Below are 22,126 nucleotides of genomic sequence, written 5' to 3' on the forward strand. Positions count from 1 at the left end.
TCCCCCCCCATTTAAAAAGCTTTCGGTCTATAAGAATATAAGGAAAAAGCCTCAACTTATCGTCTTGCTTTGCACCTACCCATCATCTTACAGACAGACTGGACAAAATAATATGCACGGCTGTGGATGGTGTCTCTATGACCAGGGAGCACAATTTGTCATGCAAGTACATTATGAAAGAACCGTGTCTCCTATTCCCTCCAATGTTCTCACACACAGAGCAGACAACACAACCTCTTGTGATGCATTCCTTTGTGACGTCAAACTTGCTGCCTCTGGGCTACGAGGCACAGCACAGGATGTCTGAACAAAAGAGACGGAGAGAGGGAGGGCGAGAGTTGGTTTTATATCTGGAAAATGATAAAAATTCATATATTTGTGGATAAAGAAAAGAGAGAGAGGAGAAAATAGATTTTTCAGTGAAGTCGAGGGGGGGGGAAAAAGGGAAAGAGAGCCGAGCCTAGAGAGTCGGAAAGTGACTGCAAATAGTTGGAGTCTTACTTCCCTATAATAAGTGAAATTCTTTGCTGCTTCTCCTCCCTGAGTTTGACAGCCAGCCTTGCCCTAAGCAATGCCCACTCTGCCAGCAAAGGGGAAGAGAGGCACGGCTGCCGATCTCACTGAGACATGTGATACAGAGTCACACTGCAGCGACAGAAATCCTCAGCTTTATATTCTGCTTTCATAGAAACCTGCCTGGCGAGGCTTTCGGTGCTGCAAGATTTCCTGACACTGACTGGTTAACAAAATATAGAACTTATTGCATTTTATACTTTGACTTTGCTTAGAGTTTCACACAATCCCAGTATGCAGAGTTCTGGTAATGTGTAGGTCAAAAGCTGTGCGTTACTGAGTGTTTTACATGTTATTTTAGTTATACTCCATGCAATTATACTGCTTGTTATAATTGCATTCGAATGCAATTATAAGAACCTGCCACACATTTGCTTTCTTATGATTGAGCACCTTCTTCCCTGCCTGAAGCGTAAATATACCTCAGATTCATGCATGTAGAAAATATAATATCCTCATACTGGCAATACTGAAGATATATGCTAGGGCTGGGCTACACGGTAATACCGGTGTAATGTTGGGCAACGATAGGAAAATGAAATATCGCGATAGAATATGGGTGAAACACGCAGAATGAGAAGAGCGAAAGTGGATCGTTGAATGAAACGGATGAACCAGAACTGGTTTGTAAAAATGCTGCAACTTCAGTGGTGTGGAACTGGTTTGGCTTTCATCTGTCAGATGCACAACAAAGCACTATTTTTGGTAGCGCATGCTAGCGGGCCGTCGTTATTACCGTGTTTTTTGGAAAATACGGCACACTTAAAATCAATCCTTTGATTTTTCTGAAAATTGACAGTGCCCCTTATAATCCCGTGGGCCTCATGTATGAATTCTGGTTGTGTTTACTGACCTCGAACCGATTTTATGTCGTACACGACGCTCGAAAATCTGTCAAATGTTTTAGTACGACTTTGCTAAGCTACGAAGCCGCACGCTTGATGGATTGTCGGAGCATTACGGCTACCGTAGGCAGGCGCCTCGCGGAGTGATACGTACTGTGCTTTAACATAATATTACCGTGTTGTGTGTGCATAACCCCTTTTTAGGTTTTGTGGATATTATACATGGTTATGCTGAGGACATGTCGGCCAATTTCCACTGGAAATGCCTTTTGGTTAAACTGTCAGCAAGGAATTTGCATTTGCACTGTTAAAGTTTTATATAACTTTAATGCACATAAAAAAACAGCTGCTCGTTTAAGTGAAAATACATTTATGTTTGTTTTGGTTTTTCTTGCACTAATAAAGTTGAGGAGTTGTAAAGTATTTTGTCTAGTGTCAATTATATCGTCAGTTATCGTTATCGCAAATTTTTCAAATGTATATCGTGATAAATATTTATGGTCATATCGCCCTGCTCTAATATATGCACACATACACTAGTCATTATAAGCACATTAACAATAAGGACAGTTTTTTACCAACATTGTCAGGTGTGCATAAATCTAAAGTTAAAAAAAGGAACTTGTGTGAAACAGAGAACTAAAAGACCTTTAGACCATTACATTATGTTCATATTAAAGAAAGCCAAAGTTTCAGATAATTTAGCAAACAAAAGTGTCATTGAAGCAATTCACTGGACATTTTAGGCTTTAAAAATTAGAGCCCAGTGAAATGGGTGTTTTTAGGTTCTGTACAAATACCGATTGTAACAAAGTGGCCTTTTGTGGCTGGAGATGAAGGCTGAGGCAGAGTACTTTGGAAACAAGAGGTGTTTATTTGTCCACATATAATATAACTCAGTGGATAATGAATGCCAGGTCAAGCCTTCAAGCAGCAGCACAAATCGGTGTCTAATGACAAATGGCAGCCTTAAATACTCTCAGCTATTATAGGACTAAACCATTATTTACTCACAGGTGAGTTTACCTCAATTCCACCATCTATATACAACACACACTTTAATAAATAAGCATATACATTTTACCATTTTCTAATAATAATTAAGTATTTTATATTTTAACCTTACACCTTAGCATCATTATGAAAACACCTAAAACCCATGTACAGAAATTCCCCACATCGCCCAGAACCTTTAACACCAATGCTCCGATATTTTGATATGTCAGCCGATATGTATGTAGACGCAATATAAACAGGCTATATGAACAGAACTATGATAAATGCAATAAGGAACAGTAGTGCCGCCTTATATTAAATAAATCAATGTTGGATTGACAGGAAAGTGTATTACCTTATTTACTTGAGAGGACAAAAACAGGAACCCACTGGAAGCTTCCTCTGTTGTATCAAATTACAACTGACCAAATCAAAGATAAGATATTTTTTAATAGAGCCGAGAAATTTATCAGCGCGCCGACATTACTGACAGTCTGGTATTATCGGCTGCTATTAGCTTTTTCCGAACTATCAGTATCAGCATTTGCAACAGTTGAAAAGCAAAAATTAAAAAAGTAAACCGCTTAAATTATGAGCATTAATGTTGCTCAGTTTTCCTAACAGAGGGCACGTTGCCACTTCCCTGTTGGTTGCACTCGTGTTTGGAAACAGCAATCATCTGACCAGAGTTGGGCACAGCATAAATGAGTAAATAAATAACTACACACGATAAATGTCAGGGAAATCTGTTTATTTTTTGTGTGTCTGAAATGGGGGGAAAAAAGATCATATTTTTAAAGCACGAAATATCGGAACAGGTCCTACGTCTGAGTATTATTTAAATTCTAAAACGTTTAATAATCTACTTTGGCTCTCTTTAATATGAACAGTGTAATGCTATATGTAGCCAGTAAGGAAAAACACAAGATTACATCTTTTAAAGAGCTGTTTAGACTTATAGCTGTGGGTTCTGCTTGCTTTGAACATACTTGTAGCTCAGCAGTCAGATGGCGGTCTGCAGGCGCCAGATAAGATGCTGGAAAAATGAGTGTCACTAATGAAAATAGAATACAGGAATAAGCTTTACTTGCAATATTGCAGTAATATGTTTTTGTTTGTGCAGTTGAGATGGCTGCACACTGTGAGCTCTTGTAATGCTCTTCTGTGTGTAAGGGCAGCAAGATGAAAGACGTTTCTTTTTTTGAGTTTGAGTTGTTGAGTTTATGCAAATAAATATCTTGCGATGGCATTTTTAAATGCCGCCCTTCATCTAATAGGCTGAAGGAGATATTTTTTATTATTTCTTTCTGCACCTTTTAAAACTGCACCAGCATAAAATAAATGGGTGTTTGAATTGAATTGAAAATACATTTTACTGCAACTATTAAGGCCTTGCTCATTTATAAATTATTATTTTCAGAAGTCTCTGTGGGATAAGTGATTCTAACAGGGTATCGCAATATTAACCATGCATCCAGGCCCTCTATACAGTGAGTAGTGAGTGATTTCAGAAAATGTAAGTCATTCTGAATTTGGCAATAAGAAGCTGCATAAAATGCAGTAAATATAAAATAAGCCAATAATTATTTCTATAGGTAACATTTTTATTAGTTAAGTATCAAAGTGAAGTGGCTGTAGCTAACGTTAGCTGGTTATACAGAACAATTTTGTATTTTTAATGTATTTGGCTGTGTGATAACCCATTTAGTAGTTGCCGAGGTTTAACAGTTAAAGAGGTTTGATATTGTTTAAAGTGTATATCATTAACTGTTATTAAAACAGTCTATATAGTATATAATTGCTGCTCCTTTAGCTAACAGGAGCTAGCTGGCTAAATTTGAGAATAGTTATTGAGCTAGCTTAAGAAATGCGGTGGTGATTTTGCTAACAGGCTAGTTTGAGGATAAAATATTTAATGGGGGGGATGATTAAAAACAGAAAGGCTGGAAGACTTTTAATTTGGGTATCATAATAGCTCCTAAAAGAAATACTTCTTTATTGGAGTCACCGAACACATTTGTTTTAGAAATGGTGCTTCCTCTATATATTTCCTCATGTGGCCAACATGTCGAGCCAGTTCACTGACAGCACAGCTCAGTTCAGCTGAGGGTGGAGACAGAGTCTGGCCCAGCTCCCAATCGTGCACAGGTCAGCTTGACGTGCTAACGTACTATATAGCGTATCTATACGCTGCCAATCACCTACCACTGCCAGTCTAACTAGGCAGAGGTTTATGTAGTTCCATCGATTGGTCAAATTGAAGCAAATTATGTTTGTCGACTTGAATTTTAGAGGCCTAAAATAAGAGGAAGAGGAAGTGAAAAAGAAACTGACAATGTGTGAATGTGCGTATTGAAGACATTGCTCAGTTTAGTGTGACGTTTATTTATTTTTTCCCTGCTACTAGCAAGACAAGTGCATCTCTGCAGCGATGCATTTCAATGACTTTTAACCAAAACACATTTCTTGACTTGCATAGTAAACATTTTTATTAATTTGTCTCCCCACCCTTTCGTTTCTACCTACCATCTACATCGTCTTCCTGAAGTTCTTCTGGCTGAGCCCATAGAAAATGAATGTATGGAGGGGTTGACGTTGAAGATTACAGACTTTGGCCTGGCAAGAGAATGGCACAAGACCACAAAGATGAGCACCGCTGGCACCTATGCCTGGATGGCCCCGGAAGTCATCAAGTCCTCCACGTTCTCCAAAGGCAGTGATGTCTGGAGGTAAGTCTGTGAATGTGTGTCCTTATAAACGGTTTGTTATTAAAAGACTGTTGTGGCCTGGGAAAAGAGATGATGTAATTCTCAACACCTTACAAGAATAGTTTTACATTTGAGCAAATATGATTCTTTCCTTTCCTGCAGACATTAAATTAACAAAAGATTGTCTGCCGCCATTGCCTTCGCCATCCAGCCTACTCACACAAAACCAAAAAAGTGATTTATTTACTACAAAAAGTTCACCTTTTTCCATACAGTGTCTTCTGCATTTTGCAATCAGTCATTGTCAGGCTTGTTTCTCTAGTTTCCCTGCGCGAAACAGTGAGAGGGCAGGGAGGAGCACATCAGGGAAGGGAGTAGCTGAGGAGAGGATGGTGTTACTGGAGTTGATGACTCCCACAACTTGTTGGCCAACTTAAAGTGCAAGAAAAGCTTCTTGACAAGTGTTGTTTTGTCTAAAACTAAAGGTGAAGAGTAACACCCATCCTCCCAAAGCACCCAGTCTAGGGGAAACCACTCTCACTCATATATATGTATATATAAAGGAAGGTCTGAAGGCTATTAGCCTACCTTAGCAATAAAGGAGAACAGGATAGGGAAGCGCCCAGCCTTGCTTTGTGGAAAGTTTATAACATCCACCCACCACCATGGCTAAAGCTTATTGTTAATTAATTGGCATTGTTCCAGGCTAGCCGTTTCCGCTTTTACAGCCTTCATGCCAAGCTTAGCTAATGAATCTTCAAGCAAGCTTCAGCAAGACATTTACTGGTAAAAGGAAAGGGAGGTATCAGGAGACTTGAGATATCTCAAAATCCTTAAAATTGTTAGCAGTTTAATCATCGGCAAGGTGACTTTACTGAAGGAGCTCATATATGTCCGTGTTTTCTGTTGGTATTGTTGAAGAATTTGAAATTGGTCTTTTGAAGCTTTGTGTGTATGTAGACTTGTCGTCCAAAGGACAAAGTGATGGGTTAGAATTAGAGGGTGAAAGAACAGAGAAGTGATAGTGGGAGACTCTGTGATGAAGAGATGGAGGGACAGAGTGATGGATTGCAGCAAGGCTGCCACGACCATGTGATGGCGTCTCTTCAAAAAGCTGCTCTGTGCTTTGTTGTGGGACATGTGTGCTGCACACTGTCCCATTGTCTCCAGTATAGACGGAGAAGGAGGCCACACACCCGACCTAACCGCAGCCCTTTATCTGGGAATAGCTTTGTGTGTGTGTGTGTGTGTGTGTGTGTGTGTGTGTCTGGCCACATCTACACAGAGTCCCTTGATTATGGCTTGTGGTTTTATAATAATGCCTTAAACAACTGTGTGATTTGTTGAGAGGGGATTTGTGATTGAAGTGCACAGTACATGAATTTGCATTTGGAATAAGGCAGCAGGGATGTTTTCACTGAGCAACAGATAAAACTATAAAGGAAAAAGCATGATAACTCTAATGTGCTGTGGTTTAATTGTAATCCTATAGATGTGAACTTCTACATACAGATCCTATATGAAACCAGCTCAGCAGGCAGGCAGTTTCCATAGCCTTTGTCCATCAACTGCAAACCCACACAAAGTGAAATTTCACTGCAGAATCTGGAAACCGGTGAAACGAGCAAACAGGCAGGCAGCCCCGCTCTGAAGAAATGAAGGCTAATCTTTGTTTTTGTATTCTTTCTCATCTGTCCACGGCTGCTCGTCTCCAAAGCCACCATGCGCAGACGACGACCGCTTCGGGGCGAGCCGGCGAGCGGCGTTTCTGCATAGTCACAGTGTGTGGAAGTTGTAATTAAAGAACTAAATAAAAAAAGGCTGCGGCCTGCGCTCTCCACTTAGTGAGCCTGCAGTGTGTGTTCAGTCAGGTCCGGGCGAGGGCTAATTGACAGTGTGGGAGATCCAAGTCCTACGCCACACTTCATCTTCTTAGGACACAGGGCTGATCCCATTGTGTGGGCTCAAAAGTCCTGTGTGTGTGTGTGTGTGTGTGTCTTTGTGTACTTGTGTTTGCGCAAGTTTTGCATGCATGAGTTCACAGTGCTATGTAAGCACGTGTTTCATCAAGCAGAAATATTCCACTGCACAAAGACCTCTTGGTTCTCTGTCACCGCTGTCATAGAGAAGGTATAAAAGATAATCTTTGCTGTACAAAGCATGAATTGGAATGAAAGATGACCCGGATTTAAAAGTTATCATCTTACCTTCTTCTTACCTTCTTTCCTGAAACTTGAATTAAAAAACCGAATGCACTGATTTGCAAGTCATTGTATACTGAATTGGTATTGAATTCTTGAAACTGAAACATATTTTAATCAATTATTCTTTAAATAATTTTGTCTTCTCAGAAGGTGTGTTGATTTTATCCACCGCTGGTCGAAATAGCTCAATTATACCACTTTATCCACAACACCGTTTACATGCTCCTCCCTCTTCCTGTCTACTCCAGGCTGCAGCAGGGAGTAGCTTGTCTGGGTACACGAGATTAAAATGTCTTTAATGCTGAATGTTCATATCCCACTTTGTGTAAGTCTAGCTCAACTTGTAGAACAGCTCATTTACTCATCGGAAGAGCAGTGAAAAGTTCCCCGCTTGCTGTGTGGGTTCTCTGGTTATCTCTGCTTGCTCCTTTCTGAAGTCCATAGATGCATGTTTGATAAACTGCTGGTTCTAAATTGGCCGTAGGCAGGAATGTGTTACCCCTGAACAGGTTGTCAGTCTGCCTTTTACCTCATGAATAGACTCCAAACTCACAGCGACATTAGTTGTTTGGTCTCCTCATGTCATCACTGCGAGTACGATTACAACATTCCTCCCCCAAAAGTCCAGCAGTTGGTTTCGTCAGTTCCCAGGCATTTACAGACTGTTGTTAAAAGAAGAGGATATGTGGCACAGTGGGAAACATGGCTCTGTCCCAACTCAAATTCAAAATAAAATCCTAAAAACTGTTTTCTTCTTAAATTAGTGTATTTTCTCTTTTCTGGGTTTATGAGATTTGCAAATCACTCCATTCTGTATTATATTTATAGTTTACACACCATGTCAACTGTTTTGGAGTTGGGGTTGCACATAAATACCACTCCATTTACACCCTAGCTGTGAGTTTTTTAATCTTCTTCTTGTTTTGATCGTTGTTCGCTATCACTGTTAAATAAATGAAATGTAGTTTGCACTAACAGCTTCCAGATAGAAAAACATCCTCACATGGCAGCTTGGGGGCAAAAGAATCATTTTCTTTCTAACACACAAGCCTAGAGGTTTTGTTTGCTGTTTAAATGCGACGGTAATTTGGTTGATATCACATAGAAATGTAAATATAAGTGGTATATGCAGCGTAAACATAATGAAGTGTTCCAACATCCTGTGTCTAATTTTGGCTCGAGCTCACTGTGTCATGCCTCGTTGTCTGGCTTGTTTCCCCTCCAGCTATGGTGTTCTGCTGTGGGAGCTGCTAACAGGAGAGGCACCCTACAGAGGGATCGATGGACTCGCTGTCGCCTATGGAGTCGCCGTCAACAAGCTCACCCTGCCCATCCCTTCCACGTGCCCCGAACCTTTTGCGCAGCTCATGTCAGGTGGTACACTCCTGCAGAAATGTAACGAAATTTTGGCGTTCGATTCAGTGGTGTGACAGGACTTTAGCGTGACATCAGGTTGCTGTCCCAAGCACGCGTTCTTTTCCATTTCCCCAAATCCCTGCATGTTGTCAATAACGTGGCCATTGAGAGGAAGCGTTTTATGCAGAAGCCATCTTATGCAATACATTTGTGCCCATTTATCTTCTGTTTTTTGGGTTTAAAGTAAGAAGAAATGCCACCTGGGTGCTTGCTGTCAAGCTACCAGCTGGTCCAGAAAAGTAGACACTTGGATTCCCTTTCCCTTGATGTAATTTTGTCGTTTTTTTTGTTTTTTCCTAAGTCAGGATCAGTGCACAAAACAACCAGTAGCCACCTCAGAGGATTAATTAATTATCGGATTGGTTTTTGATCTTCTTGTAATGCCTAAAGTTTAGAAGCAAATTATGCAAAACTCCCCGCAGCAAGTTAATTAAGCATGACACTTTGAATAAGTGATCAGCTTGACTCTAAATTGTGCTCACACAAAGTGCCTGAAACATGTGTAAATAAAAGTTAGAGGCTTTGCAGGTTACTTGTTCAATATTACATGTAATAAGTGCAAAGACACACGCCTCATGTAGTTATCTGACCTAATTTTAAGTCTTTAAATCTCAGGTGACGGCATTCAGTTGGATGATGAAATTCTTCTTCTTCTTTTTTTTTTTTCATTTTGTCTGAGGATTAAAATTAATGAATGAGGGACTTTCAGGTCCCTTGATTTTAAGAAAATGCTCAAAATATGTGAAGCTGTCCTAGAAATGAGTAAATTTGTCGTCTTATTGTCAGTTAAAGTAACCTCTGATCTTTTCCCCCAACTGTAACGTTTCTAATCACTCTGTATTTCTGATTGGTCCATTACTTCTGGACAGCTACATATGCACGTCACTTTGGTGTAGCACAAACTGCATCCCTGTGACTCACTGTATCCCCTGTATGTGTGACAGAGTGCTGGGACCAGGACCCCCATCGCAGACCCAATTTCAGTTCCATCCTGGCCCAGCTGATGGCCTTGGAGCAGCAGGTGAAGGAAGAGATGCCGCAGGATTCGTTCCACTCCTTGCAGGAGGACTGGAAACTGGAGATCCAGGACATGTTTGATGAACTCCGGGCTAAAGAGAAGGTAAGAGGCCCTCAACTCTGAATCACTAAGCCATGCCCTTGCCAGGGCTAGCTTCTGATTTAGAAAATGTCATTTTAAATAATAACAACTTGATGGTACTGATATTAAAATGAAGTCATCCACAAAGCCCACTCCTGACATTTAACTGAACATGTTTCATTAACCACATGATCCGGGTTAATGTTCATGTTGACATTTCTGTGCAGTTTTTTCTTTTAATGTGTTTCGTTGATTTATTATGGTTCAACACACCATCAGCTGGAGATTTATTCTGGCTCCGAATTGGTCTTTTGGGGGCAGTAAGTTTGTTACTTCACTCAGTGAGTTTAAATACTTGGAGTCAACCAGCCAAAGGAATGGACACTGCAAAAGTGGGATGAAAAAGAGAGAGCAGGCAGGGTGGAGTGGGTGGAGACGAGTGTCAGCAGTGATTTGTGACAAAGGGATGGCAGCAAGAGTGAAAAAGAAGGTTTACAACGTGGTAGTGAGACCCGCTGTGGCATGTGGTTCGGGGACAGTGGCACTGACAAAACGACAGGAGCGAGAGCTGGAGGTGGCTGGTTGAAGATGTTGACGATCAAGATGTTGATGACCAGAAGGGACAAGATTAGAAAGAAGGAGCTGTCAGGCCTACAGTTGTTTATGACAACAGGATTATAGTGGGATTTTTGGTTTTTAAGCACAGCCTCATCATAGGTGGGCTTTTCATCCCCTCTGCTTGAGCAGATCCCACAGCTCAGGACAACCAAAGTCCTCAACAATATTGTATGTTTCAGGGGTTTCTGGAAAAGCACCCTAACTCTAAGAGCCACAGCAGCTGAGGTGTCTTGCCAGTCTTTGTTATTCTCCCATATTTCTGTGGCCTGGGGGTCACCGAGCCCCTCTAGCCGTGTTCTTAGCAGCACAGTATTTAACAGAGTATTTAGTGTAGTATCCCAGGAGGAGAAACCCATCAAATAAAATGTCAAAGAGCAGCTGTGAGTCATCATGCATAATAATAGCTTTCACTGCTACCAATTTTCTCAGAATTTTGTTTCATTAAACTGTAAATTTGCATAACCTCAGTCGCACACACGAGACCTGCTGATATTAATTCACTTCTAAATACTTTCTTTCACTTGCCTTTCGCCCTCCATCAGGAGCTGCGATGCCGTGAAGAGGAGCTAAAGCGAGCAGCTCTGGAGCAGAAATCTCACGAAGAGTTCCTGCGGCAGCGTGAGCAACAGCTGGCCCAGTGGGAGCAGGATGTGTTCGAGCGTGAGCTCAGCCTCCTCATCCTCCACTTGAACCAGAACCAGGAGAAACCTAATGTCAAGAAGAGGAAGGGCACCTTCAAAAAGCACAAACTCAAGTCCAAGAACGGCGAGAAGATCAGCATGCCCCAAGGTGCGTCGGCTTATCCATCCATCTTATCTGCCTTTGATTTGTTCTGTCAGAGATCAGACTCGATTTCTTGGTCAGTCTCAACAAGCAAAAAATAACAACAGTCCAAAAAAAACACATGCAAGAGAGCAGTGAGAAGGAAGTGAGGGAGAGTTTTTGTGGCACGACTGGTATTTTTGTAGCACGGCTCCTTGGAAAATTGCTATCAGGGCTGAACTCATGTAAAGATTGACATTTTGAAAGAGAGGCTGCAGACAGGTGCAGTTTTGCGCTATTATAAAAAACTTTGTCATTTTTAAATCTTTTTTTCAGCAGCTCCCCTCCCCATCTAAAAATAAATAAATAATTTAAAGGTGGATCACAGGTCTGACTTGCTGATATCTACTCTGACCAGGATTCACTTTGCCCTCCTCTTTTTCTTCTCTTACTCACCTGACTGCCGTTTCTTGTCCTGAGCTATCACAAAGTCACACAGTCTGCAGCAGTTCACATCAAGTGTTTCAAAGCATGTATTTTGGGCTGAGCAAGCATGCATAAATGCGCGCTGTGTATGTGTGTGTTGTGGTTAGGCCATTCCCAGCAGCAGCAGGGCGGTGATGTGGTGGTAGTGGTGGGGGGTTGATGAGAGGGGAGAGTGAGCCAACCACGCCTCGACACTTCCTGTCCATGGACAGACTGCTGGCTGGCCTCTCTCACTTTCTTGCTCTCACTCTGTGCCTCTCTCTCCCTCTTTCTTTTTAAGCATACCTTCCTCACCCATTTTGTCTTGTTCCTTTTCCTCTTTAGCTCCCTGGCCACTGGTTTTATTTTCCTTCTTACAGTATGTGCCTGAATCCCTTTCTCTTTTTTTCCCCTTTTCCCACCAATATTATTATTGTCTTTTTCTCCATCCTATATTGAACTTGCACTTATACCCTGCAGTAACATATATATTGTGGGTTTTTTGGAGGGGGTTCAGTAGCTGGAACATACTTATGTGTCCTTTTTGGGATATTTTTTCCCCACATACACACATATTCAAAAATATCTGAGAAAGTAAAGCATGGGATACTTTGTAACTGTGTTAAAACACAAAAGTAAGACATCTAAATCATAACATTTCAGAAATATAAAATCTTAACATAAAATCTTCACTAAGGAAGACTCGTTAAGCTTTGCATATATGGCCTTTTAACAGATAGGCTGCCTTAGCAAGTTGAGCACTAGCAAGATTGGTGACTGATTTGCAATAATTTAGATGAATGTGAAATTTTTGGGATAGTAACAGTGTAAATAATTTGTCCTGCTTTTAACATATACACCTATCTTCCATGTCTATCGACTGCATAACAGTTACTCTGCATAAAATCACTACTTTTGCTAACTAGCTAAAGCTAGCTGCCTCATGTGCTAAATTAGCTAGCTAGTTTAACCTCTATTAGCATAGCAACATGCACTAGCAAACTTTAGCAAACAGTAGCAGTTCCTTTCTGACACCACATGTAGGTCTTTCATTAATTTTACAGTTTATCTGTAGAATAGAATAGTGTTAATTGGCCTGCAGGCCTTTCTGAGTGATATCAGTGTTGTAGTTAAACACGGACTTTAATCAGCATGCCATTATCAGCCATTGCCACTAGTAGCTTCCTTAATGCTTGATACATGGAAAGAGTAAGGTCTTTCGTGAGTCCTCCAATTATGTATCTGCCTATATCAAAGCTCATCAGTGAGATTTTAAAAATAAAAATCCTGTCTGTGTTCTGCAGAGAGATTTTGATTATGAACCGTAATGTTGTAAGCACCCAAAGTAGACTTGATGTGAGCTGCGAGATTGTGATACCATATATGCCCCTGTAAAAACCACAGGTCTCTACGATATCAACCTTGTTTTTTTTCTCTCTCAAAAAAACTACTCTACCCACAATCCTAAATCAAAAAAGCAATGCCCCTGATTGGCGGAGGCGTAACCATGGAAACGTTTAAACCACAAATATTAGGTTGCTTGGTGAGCGGGAAAAATTCAGAAAGTGTGAGAACAGTGATTGCAGTCTCGAACAAAGCACTGTACCATATCAGTAACAAAGCTTTACACACACCACAAACTGCAAAGTGTATTAAAAGCTGTTATACAAAACTAATGAAAAGGACTCAGTTCAAGAGGGTTGGAAGTTATTTGCTGTGGAATTTGGGATTTGCTGTGGGTTGCAGTGGGATGAATAGTTCCTTCACTTTAAAAACTATTTCAACAGTCTTGTGCCTTTGCCATTTTTGACCTTTTCTTTTTTATTTATTTTTTATCTAGATCAAATGTTTTTATGGTCACGAGTCCTTTCGTTGCTGGTTGGCTTGGTTCAACGCTGAAAACTTCAAATTGATGTGTTATCACTTGGAATTATTATGACAGTGTAATAACTGCAAAGAACACATGAGGAGTACTAGGATAAATACAATTGCATTTGAAAGAACGTGGGGGAAATGCCATGTTGGGGCTCATATTAGTGCACAAATCGGCTGTGGAAGGTGTGACAGCTAAAGTCTGCTTCAGTTCCTGCGTTTTATAGATATGTAATGAAATACTGCTATCACAATTTGTGTAACACTCGATTTCTACAAAAGCAAACTCTTGGCTTCTTTAGAGAAATAAGGAAGCTAAAAAAATGTTGCAACCTCAAAAACAGCTGACATTTCTTGACTTTATGAATGTCTTACATCCTGTTGTGTGTCTTTCAGATTTCATACATAAAATTACGGTGCAGGCATCCCCAGGCCTGGAGAAAAGGCGGAACTCTCCCGATTTGGGTTCGGGCTCCTCACCTTCCTTTGGACCGCGGTTCCGCGCTATCCAGTGTGAGTGCAGTCGTTTTTACGTACATATATATCGAGTGTATGTGGAGGCGTTTCTCAACGCGCTGAGAAAAGCAAAAGAATAACGTCTCTCACCATCTTGCATGCACACACAGACTCTGTTGCGACATTACTCGTCTCCATTTCCAAATTTACTCCTTTTATGTGCTCTCAACCACCCACTCATCTTTTTGTCTTCCCATTTCCCTGTGGGCCCCAGCTCCCTTTCTCTCTCTCCCCCTCACTGCTCTGTCTCTCTCACACACACCCTTTTCCCTTTTCAATAGTGTGTTCCAGTCCAAATATTATCTGACTTCCTTTCAGCAGCTCAGCACTTCTCAGCAGCTTTTTTTTTTTTTCCGCCGCTGCCCTGCTCTGCTCCCCTGCTGATTGCAGTTACATCAGTGCTGCAGTGGGGGGAGCTATTCAGCTATGTTTTCCAGGCACTTAAGCGTCTACAGTTTTTATATGCATGTAGTGGCTACAGTGCGGTTTACTGAATTAAAAATAAGCAGGGAGGAATTCACTGCTCCAGGAGAAAAGGGTTGCAGCAGCGGCAGAGATCTACATTGCTCGCCTGCTTGTCGGCTTCTTAGACAAACGCCCGAGATTTTTCCCTTCGGAGGGAAATTGTAGCCAGCAGGTCACGGGGCGTTTTAATACAACCCAAAAGGAAATTTTGTGGTGTAGCAACAGGCAATAAAAGAGACTTCACAAAACAATTACCACCGCGGGTTAACATAAAAGCACAAATTGCAGTGAAACATTTATCTATAAAGTGGTTAGTCAATCTAAAACATCTGCCAGCTTCATTTATTCATTAAGTAGCGGGCTGGTTTTCTTTACTTCCTAATGACTCTGCTTAATGGCAGTCACTAAGCCATGAGTGTGCCTGTCATTAAAATGTGTTTAGTGGATATTTATGCTTGCCCTCTCGGTAGCAAGCAGTGATTTATTGCAAGGGCCTCCCGTACTGATTTGTCTAGAGAACTGCCAAATTGATTTGCATTAGTCCACAGAGCTAGATTCCACTGTGCCATGTTTTTACTGAATAGATATGTTGAAAATTAAACTGCCTCTTATTTTTAGAGAGTTTTTGAACTCTGAGATTGTAATAGTTTGTGTTTTTAGCATCTCAGTAGGTTGGCTGTGTCATGTGTGTTGGCAGCTTATGGATACTGCTGTCATCATTTATTTATTTATTTTTTCTATCTGCGGGGGCAGGATTAGATTTGGTTCTATTAGTCCTTTTCCTTCTTCCAGTTCCAGTACCTGAGGTACAGCAGGCTAAATTTGGACTTTTAATTGATGATCTAAATGCTACAGAGCGTGGGAATGGCCGCCACGCTGTCGTTTGCGCAAAATCAAAACATTGATAGAAGTCAGGTTAATAAGGAAAAAGCATAAAGATGATTGTGCTGGCTGTGTTGCAGCAGCCCTGTAGCCTGTAACCAGCTAACGTTTGTTGTTACATTAGCATCCAGGCAGGATCACACTGACGCCTTTCAGAAGCTTCTTAAAATCCCAAAGCATTTAAAATGTGCAACGTAGCAAAGGTTAAATATACTGTAACAATAAAACATTTTCATCTTCCAACATCTACCCGAGGCAGACGTCGTTGCCTCTGCGATCGCCATTCCCTGTGTTTTCCTCCCAAGCTGGAAAAAGGCAAAGAGCCTTTTCGGTCATATGTAGAGATGTGTCCTTTTAAAAGGCAGCTGCTCACTATTCTGATGAGTTCCTGATGTCCACAATTTTACTTTCACACCTAAAACCACCTCTATTTCTGAATATTCCGTTATCAACTCGGTGTCACAATGTCACCAACTTGTGTTGAAAGAAATGTATCGTTTACTTTTGCATCTAGGCTCCGTAGACCTTTGGAAGCACTGCAGAAATGTGTGCAAAAACCATAGAAGGCTTACCTTTTTGGCCTTTTTGTTTGTTAAATAAAAATATATCAGTGTGGAGGTATTTTTTTAATACGTTAACAAAATAGATTTCCTGTCCGAACAACAGTAGAAGCATTTCTCTTAATTTTTTTCACTGTTAATAGAAAGATTTGATCAGCGTGGGGCAGAGGAGAAAACCTGTGAGCTTTACAAAATGATGAGAAAATATATTCTATGAAAGCATGTTGATATTAATAGAGGCACACTGAAAAAGGAAAAGAGTTCAGAGAGGAAAAGGCTGGGAATGGGGAGCCACAGTGTGATCTTTATAAAATTGTAACGCCAGCACTATCATCTGCCTCCTGTGCTTGCTTTGAAAACATAGTGCTGGAGAGTGACGGGCGGTAAAGTGCATCAGCCAGGCCTCTGCCGCAGTACAGGCCAAAGGACATAATACAGCATGTCCAATCAGAGAGCATATTTACTTTTCCCATTTCTGAAGCTGAAATGAAATGGCAGCGCAAAACACTGGGGATAAAAACAGAACCACAACTCAATGGAATAAACTGACAGCTTCAAAGTTTTCACCTTGACATGTGCAGTATGTAACTGTGGTGCCCATCCCACTTATAGCTCTTCTGGCTTGTTGGGTGTTGACATGCTGAGAAGGATCCTCGAGGCCTTAGGAAGGGTGTGATGGAGTCCATATGTTGCGAGGTGTTGTGACAGTAGAGCCCAGGCTGGCTGGAAGTTCACGCGCTGTTCACACACTTCGTGTTAGCAGCACGAGCCCGCTGGTGTGCCGCCAGTGTCTGGCAGGTGCAGTGCCAGCTTTAATCAGAAGTTTGCATTGGAGCTCACCCCCCAGATAACTTTGGCACCTTTTTTCACACTTTCTGCCCTGTGACTGTTCGGCTGTTATTGTGGTATAGGCTGTGGTCACATGATCTGTTTTAAAGTCCGCTGGAGCTTAAACTTTCATTCAATTTCAAGTTTCATGAATTGTAGCTCTAAAGTCAACTGTGTTAGAGATGATCGTACTCACCCGATTAGAACGCAACTAAGCTGATAATAAACGAGCTCATACTGATTGTGTTCTCTCCCCTCTTCTCTGCAGTACCCAGTGACAACAGCAGGACTTTCGGTCTCAGCCCAGTCCGGCCCTCCCTGGATACCTCTTCTCATAAACAAGTCAACGGAGACCTCAGGTTGAGCCCTCATTGGAGGCCACAGAGCCCCAAAAGTCCCAAAAGTCCTAAAGTCCTGCGCCTTAGTCCCCAGGAAAGCAGGTACGGCAGAATTGCTTATTCCTTCTGTGTGTATGGATTTGATATGCTTAACCATCACCATGCTTAAGTTGAAATCTTTCCTGTTTTCAGCTTGTCGATGAGAGCTAAGCTCCTGAAGGCAGACAGCAATGAGAATGGAGACTCCAAGGATGACTTTGAGGAGTACCGACCCGTCACGCCAACCCCTACACCTGCTCAGAATGGTATCCACTGCCCTTCACCACCAGCTTTACCACCTTATCTTCCACTTAGCCTCCTTTCTAATTCTCTCTGCCATGACTGTGAATTATGAATCGAAGCTAAATGAATTATAAATTGAGTATTCCTCTTCTTCTATTTTGGGCTCTCCTTGTCTTTTTAAAACCTTTCTTTTTCCGCAGGCTCATCGGTGAAGGATAGCCCGTGGCTTCCTCTGTCTCAAGGAGACTCGGGCAGTGAGGAAGGGAGTTCTTCCCCAGCTAGCTCTCCAAGGCCTGAGAGGGGGCCTCTCGGTGGCCTGATTAACAGCACCCACCGAGCCCTGCTGGGCAGCGGCTCCCTGCTTGCCTCCATAGGACTTGGTCGCTGCCTGGATATTCCCCCAAGAGTGCCACCTCGAACTCACCCACCTTGCTTAGAGGGCCGCAGCCTCTCTGAACTTGAGATTTCTCATCCTAGGCCCCTCATTTCAGACCCTCCAGTAGTGGACGATCTCATCACCTTCTCCACCTCGGAGCCGCTCCCCAGACCCCTGTTGGATTTAGCGCTGCAATACCAAGAACTAAAGCCTTTACCCCTGACACCGCCTCCACCAAACCCCCGCGAGAGGAGCAGCCACCGGACGCCACACAGTCCGCAGAGTCCCAGCAGTGCCTCCATGCAGCACGACAGGACCAGCCCAGGAGAGTGGACCCCCACTTACAGTTCCAGTAACGGGGAGCTGAGCAGTGACTCCTGGGAACACAGAGCTGACAGGAGGAGGAGGTCCAGCCAAGGCCTGCACGCTTCTCAGCTAGGTTGGTTCGAGTTTGTTTTACACAGGCAACCACCAGAAAATAAAGTTTAAAAAAAAAGAAGATTTTTTTATTACTGTGAGACAGAAAGTACAGAATGAACAAGCAAAAACTGGATTAAAGGAGACCTGCTATGTGCATTCTTGATTTGACTAGAGCTGTATGATTCACAGATCAAAACAGTCCTTATGACACTTAATATATAATTATATTTATCAATGTTATTTATATTTATCTTGTTTTGTATGCCGTCTTTTAGCTCCTCTCCCTTTAAGCCCCCCTTGCTTTTATCTGTTTTCTTCTGATTGGCTTGCCTTCAAAACAAAAGGCTTGAGTAGCCGGTGAGAAAGGGACCACTTGTCTAATATTGCATTAGTCCCCTTTTGCTTCAAAAATTGGCAAAGAACTGCGATGCTCTGTGTATTCTGACACCTTTCTATCTACAATGAACTTCTTCTGAAATCTGAGCTACAGTAGCTTATCTGTTGCATTGGACCACATCTGTGTCAGTGAGCCTTGGCTGCTTGTAACCAAGTCTCTGGTTCACCGCTGTTCCTTCCTTGGACCACTTTTCATAGACACTGACCACCGCAGATTGAGAACAGCCCACAAGAGCTGCAGTTTTGGAAGATGCTCTGACTCAGTCGTCTATCCATTACAGTTTGGTGCTTGTCAGACTCGCTCAAATCCTTACTCTTGCATACTTTTCTGTCTCTGACACATTAACTTTGAAATCAGAATGTTCACTTGCTCTCTAACATATCCAACCCACTAACAGCTGCCATGAAGAAGAGATAATCCGTGTTATTCACTTCACCTGTCACTGGTCATAATTAGGGATGGGTATCGTTTAGGTTTTATCCGATATCGGTGCCAAACCGGTACTTTTGAAACGGTGCCGGTGCTTAAACGGTGCTCGAACCAGTGCTAAAAGAATGGAGAACACAAACTTTGTCCAAAAACCTCTTATGTTTTTATTTTTAGCAGTCTCTTTTTTTCTGCAAAATCATAACCAAGTTAGCCTTTTCTGTTGATACAAGATACGTCCTTTGGTTGGAACCGGTGCTTAAACAATGGAAAACACAAACTTTTTACAAAAAAACAAAACAAAACAGCTAAACATGAGAGGTTTTAGGACAAAGATAACAATGTTAGCTTTTTCTGCAGCTATGGGGCATATATGGTATCACTGTTGGCTGGAAGCAGTGCTTAAACAATGGAAAAAACACAAACTTTGTCCAAAAACCTCTCATGTTCAGCTGTTTTCCACTTTTTCTTTGGTCATTTTAGCCTTTTTGGCCAGGGTGAAGGGAGTATCTGCCATCAAACAAGAAGACAGCCGCATGTAACTACGACGGTGTTTGCTAGTTCACCTTACATGCATTAATGTAATAACGTGGTTAGCCTACTCAACGTAAATTACACACAAACAACATTAAGCTACTCACGCAGAGAAGAACGGCTGCTGCTGCCATCATCATCCGTCATCATTTCTGCTACACTGGCAGGGCTAGGGGCCAGGACTCTCCTCTTCGGGTTTTGGGGGATGTTGCTAACTCCGGGTCCGATAACAGGCACCACACCCGCAGTAGATGTGCTCGGTGTGAGGTCTCGCAGCAAGCTATCAAATGCGGTGCATTTCTCGGCTTTTAAAGAAACGCTATGCGTCACCAGGTGTTTCATCAGATTCGAGGAGATCCTTTGCACAGTATCACCTTAAAGCACTTGTTGCAGGCTGCTGAGTTTGCATCTTTTGCTGTGAAGTACAGCCAGACATTGATCGCTTCGCCTTGGGCATTTTTAATCTGTAGCTCTGTTCTAAAAGAGCGTACGTACCTGGGCCCGCCTACTATCCTTGGAAAGGTAAAATGATTGGCTAGAATTCAAAGTGTATGACATCTCAGGAAAATAAAGCACAGAAATAAAGCATAAATAAAGCTTTTTGGTCTGATTACTACAGTGAAATCGGTACCCATCCCTAGTCATAATGTTATACATATTCAGAAAATACAGAAAAGCATAATTGGTCTTCTTTAAGTTGCTTTTCAATAAGAAGAGATAACTTGGAAGAACTGAACGTAATTTATTGGGAGAGAGAAATTAATTATTTGGCAATTAGACTCTGATGACCCATCATGGCAGAATAGAATCCCAGGAGTGATAGGATTTAGGACAGGACCCCCCGGAGTCTAGACACTGATGGTGGTGAAGATGAAGACTGAGGCTTAAGCAGAGCTCTGGCCGAGGTTTCTGAGGTGGAGATGGGGAGGAGACAGTCTGAAAGGGAGGATGACCAAGAGCACAGATTTAAACCAGGCTGATTGGTTCCAAGAAGGCAGGCGAGAAGATGATCGGACTCGAGTAATGATGTCAGTAATCAGATGGACAGTGTGGGAAAGTGTTAGACATGTAAACAGAAAAGTAGCCGAACACATTATGTGATTACTCCCATATTGACCTTACGTTAAAGCTTCATTATGGGTCATGTAGGAAGCAAATTGCGTCTTGTACATATTTTTGCTTGATAAAAGTGCAGTTTTTAAAGCAGTGTCGTCTCCAGATTGGTAAAATAATTTGTTTGTTGTTTTAATTTAGCTGTATAATTCATCTGCATTCCTCAGAGTGTGTCTACAGGACACCCTGCAATTCTGATCCAGCCTTTGCCTTGAATAATGTACCGCCTCAGCATTACAATGTTCCCTCACAGTTCCTTAGAAATATTGTGCCTTTTTATTTTTTCTTTAGCAAGATCTTTCTGGCACAACAGAGGCTTCAGTGCTGTATGAGCTTTTTCATTTACATCAAAGCTTTTTCTTCTGCCTATTTGCATATCTCAGGTAACAGCTGGCCCTTCATCCTTCACTGCTAATACTTGCGAAGCAAAGCTACCGTCCAGTCCTCTCTTGTTGCCCAAGACAGACAGTTTTCTTTAGATGAATGGGAAACATGAGGCATCACAGCTGAGGTCGCAGCACATTCAAAGTTCCCACTAATCTATTCTTGACCTCACTGGCTCGGGTAGATTGGGAATTTGGCTGAAGTTCAGCATCGCTTCTCAGGCTTGGCCAGTAGTGCCGGTAGTTAGCATTAGTATCCTTCATTATGAAACGTGTCGTGGTTTGTGTTTAAATGAATTCTTTGTGTTTAATCAGCGTTTTAATTTTACAGTATAGTCACGTTTTATCCCTCCGAAGGCTAATATGCATTAGAAACACATTGACACACTTCAGATCTGTAATGACGGAGGCATGAGCATTGGTTGTTCTGTGAGCGAGTGGGCTTCAGGAAGGCTTTAAGAGTGCCCCTGGGTAACATTTCACACTCTATATATGGTCCGATTGAGTCACAAAGCCTTGGATTCTCCACAGAGAGGTTTTTTTCCCCAGCTCTGCCCGCAGGTACTGAGCAGACGAGCCTCGCCTGCTCCGTTGCTAACAGCCATGATCTCCCGAAACATGTGCGCCCGTTATATCCGGCTAAAAAGCCACACATAATTAAACAGCGAGTGTTTTAGCTAAACATCTTATTATGTTTATTGGCTGTAATGACTCAGGCTCAGATGCATAGACACACTGCCACAAGGTTATTGGCGGAGAATGTGCATGTGAAAGAGACAAATTCAGAGGATTCCTTCCTCTGCTTTTTTCTTTACTTTTGTTCCTGCTCTCATGTGACTCTTGATTGCTCTTTTCTTGTCAGCTGAATAGCTTAGCAGCCTTGGAGAGTTGCTGTTGATGTAAATAATGCCATTTGGCAGACACATCACATTTGGAACTGGTAAATGTTCATTCAGACTGATTTATACTGAGTTTAATGTTCCTGTCGGTACTAATTTACACTCTCTGCTTGCCATTGTTGCTGCTTTGTCAAAGAGCTACATTGTAC

The 22,126-nt window shown here is 41.9% G+C and overlaps 1 protein-coding gene across 2 annotated transcripts in view; it reads left to right on the plus strand.

The window, feature by feature from the left end:
- Positions 1 to 22,126, plus strand: part of LOC102300945 (mitogen-activated protein kinase kinase kinase 11) — a 51,193-nt gene that overhangs the window by 20,618 nt on the left and 8,449 nt on the right. For both annotated transcript variants that reach the window (XR_316354.3, XM_005931587.3), the window contains exons 2-9: positions 4,963 to 5,143; positions 8,552 to 8,700; positions 9,687 to 9,862; positions 11,002 to 11,248; positions 13,955 to 14,071; positions 17,078 to 17,249; positions 17,340 to 17,452; positions 17,630 to 18,244. Coding sequence is in view for 1 of the 2 variants with exons in the window: in XM_005931587.3 (XP_005931649.1) it covers positions 4,963 to 5,143; positions 8,552 to 8,700; positions 9,687 to 9,862; positions 11,002 to 11,248; positions 13,955 to 14,071; positions 17,078 to 17,249; positions 17,340 to 17,452; positions 17,630 to 18,244 (1,770 nt within the window). In the remaining variant the exon portion in view is untranslated. The remainder of the gene's footprint in view (positions 1 to 4,962; positions 5,144 to 8,551; positions 8,701 to 9,686; positions 9,863 to 11,001; positions 11,249 to 13,954; positions 14,072 to 17,077; positions 17,250 to 17,339; positions 17,453 to 17,629; positions 18,245 to 22,126) is intronic.

Source organism: Haplochromis burtoni, unplaced genomic scaffold (genome assembly GCF_018398535.1).
Source record: "Haplochromis burtoni strain Fernald_Lab_line unplaced genomic scaffold, NCSU_Asbu1 Contig_143, whole genome shotgun sequence".
NCBI classification, from domain to species: domain Eukaryota; kingdom Metazoa; phylum Chordata; class Actinopteri; order Cichliformes; family Cichlidae; genus Haplochromis; species Haplochromis burtoni.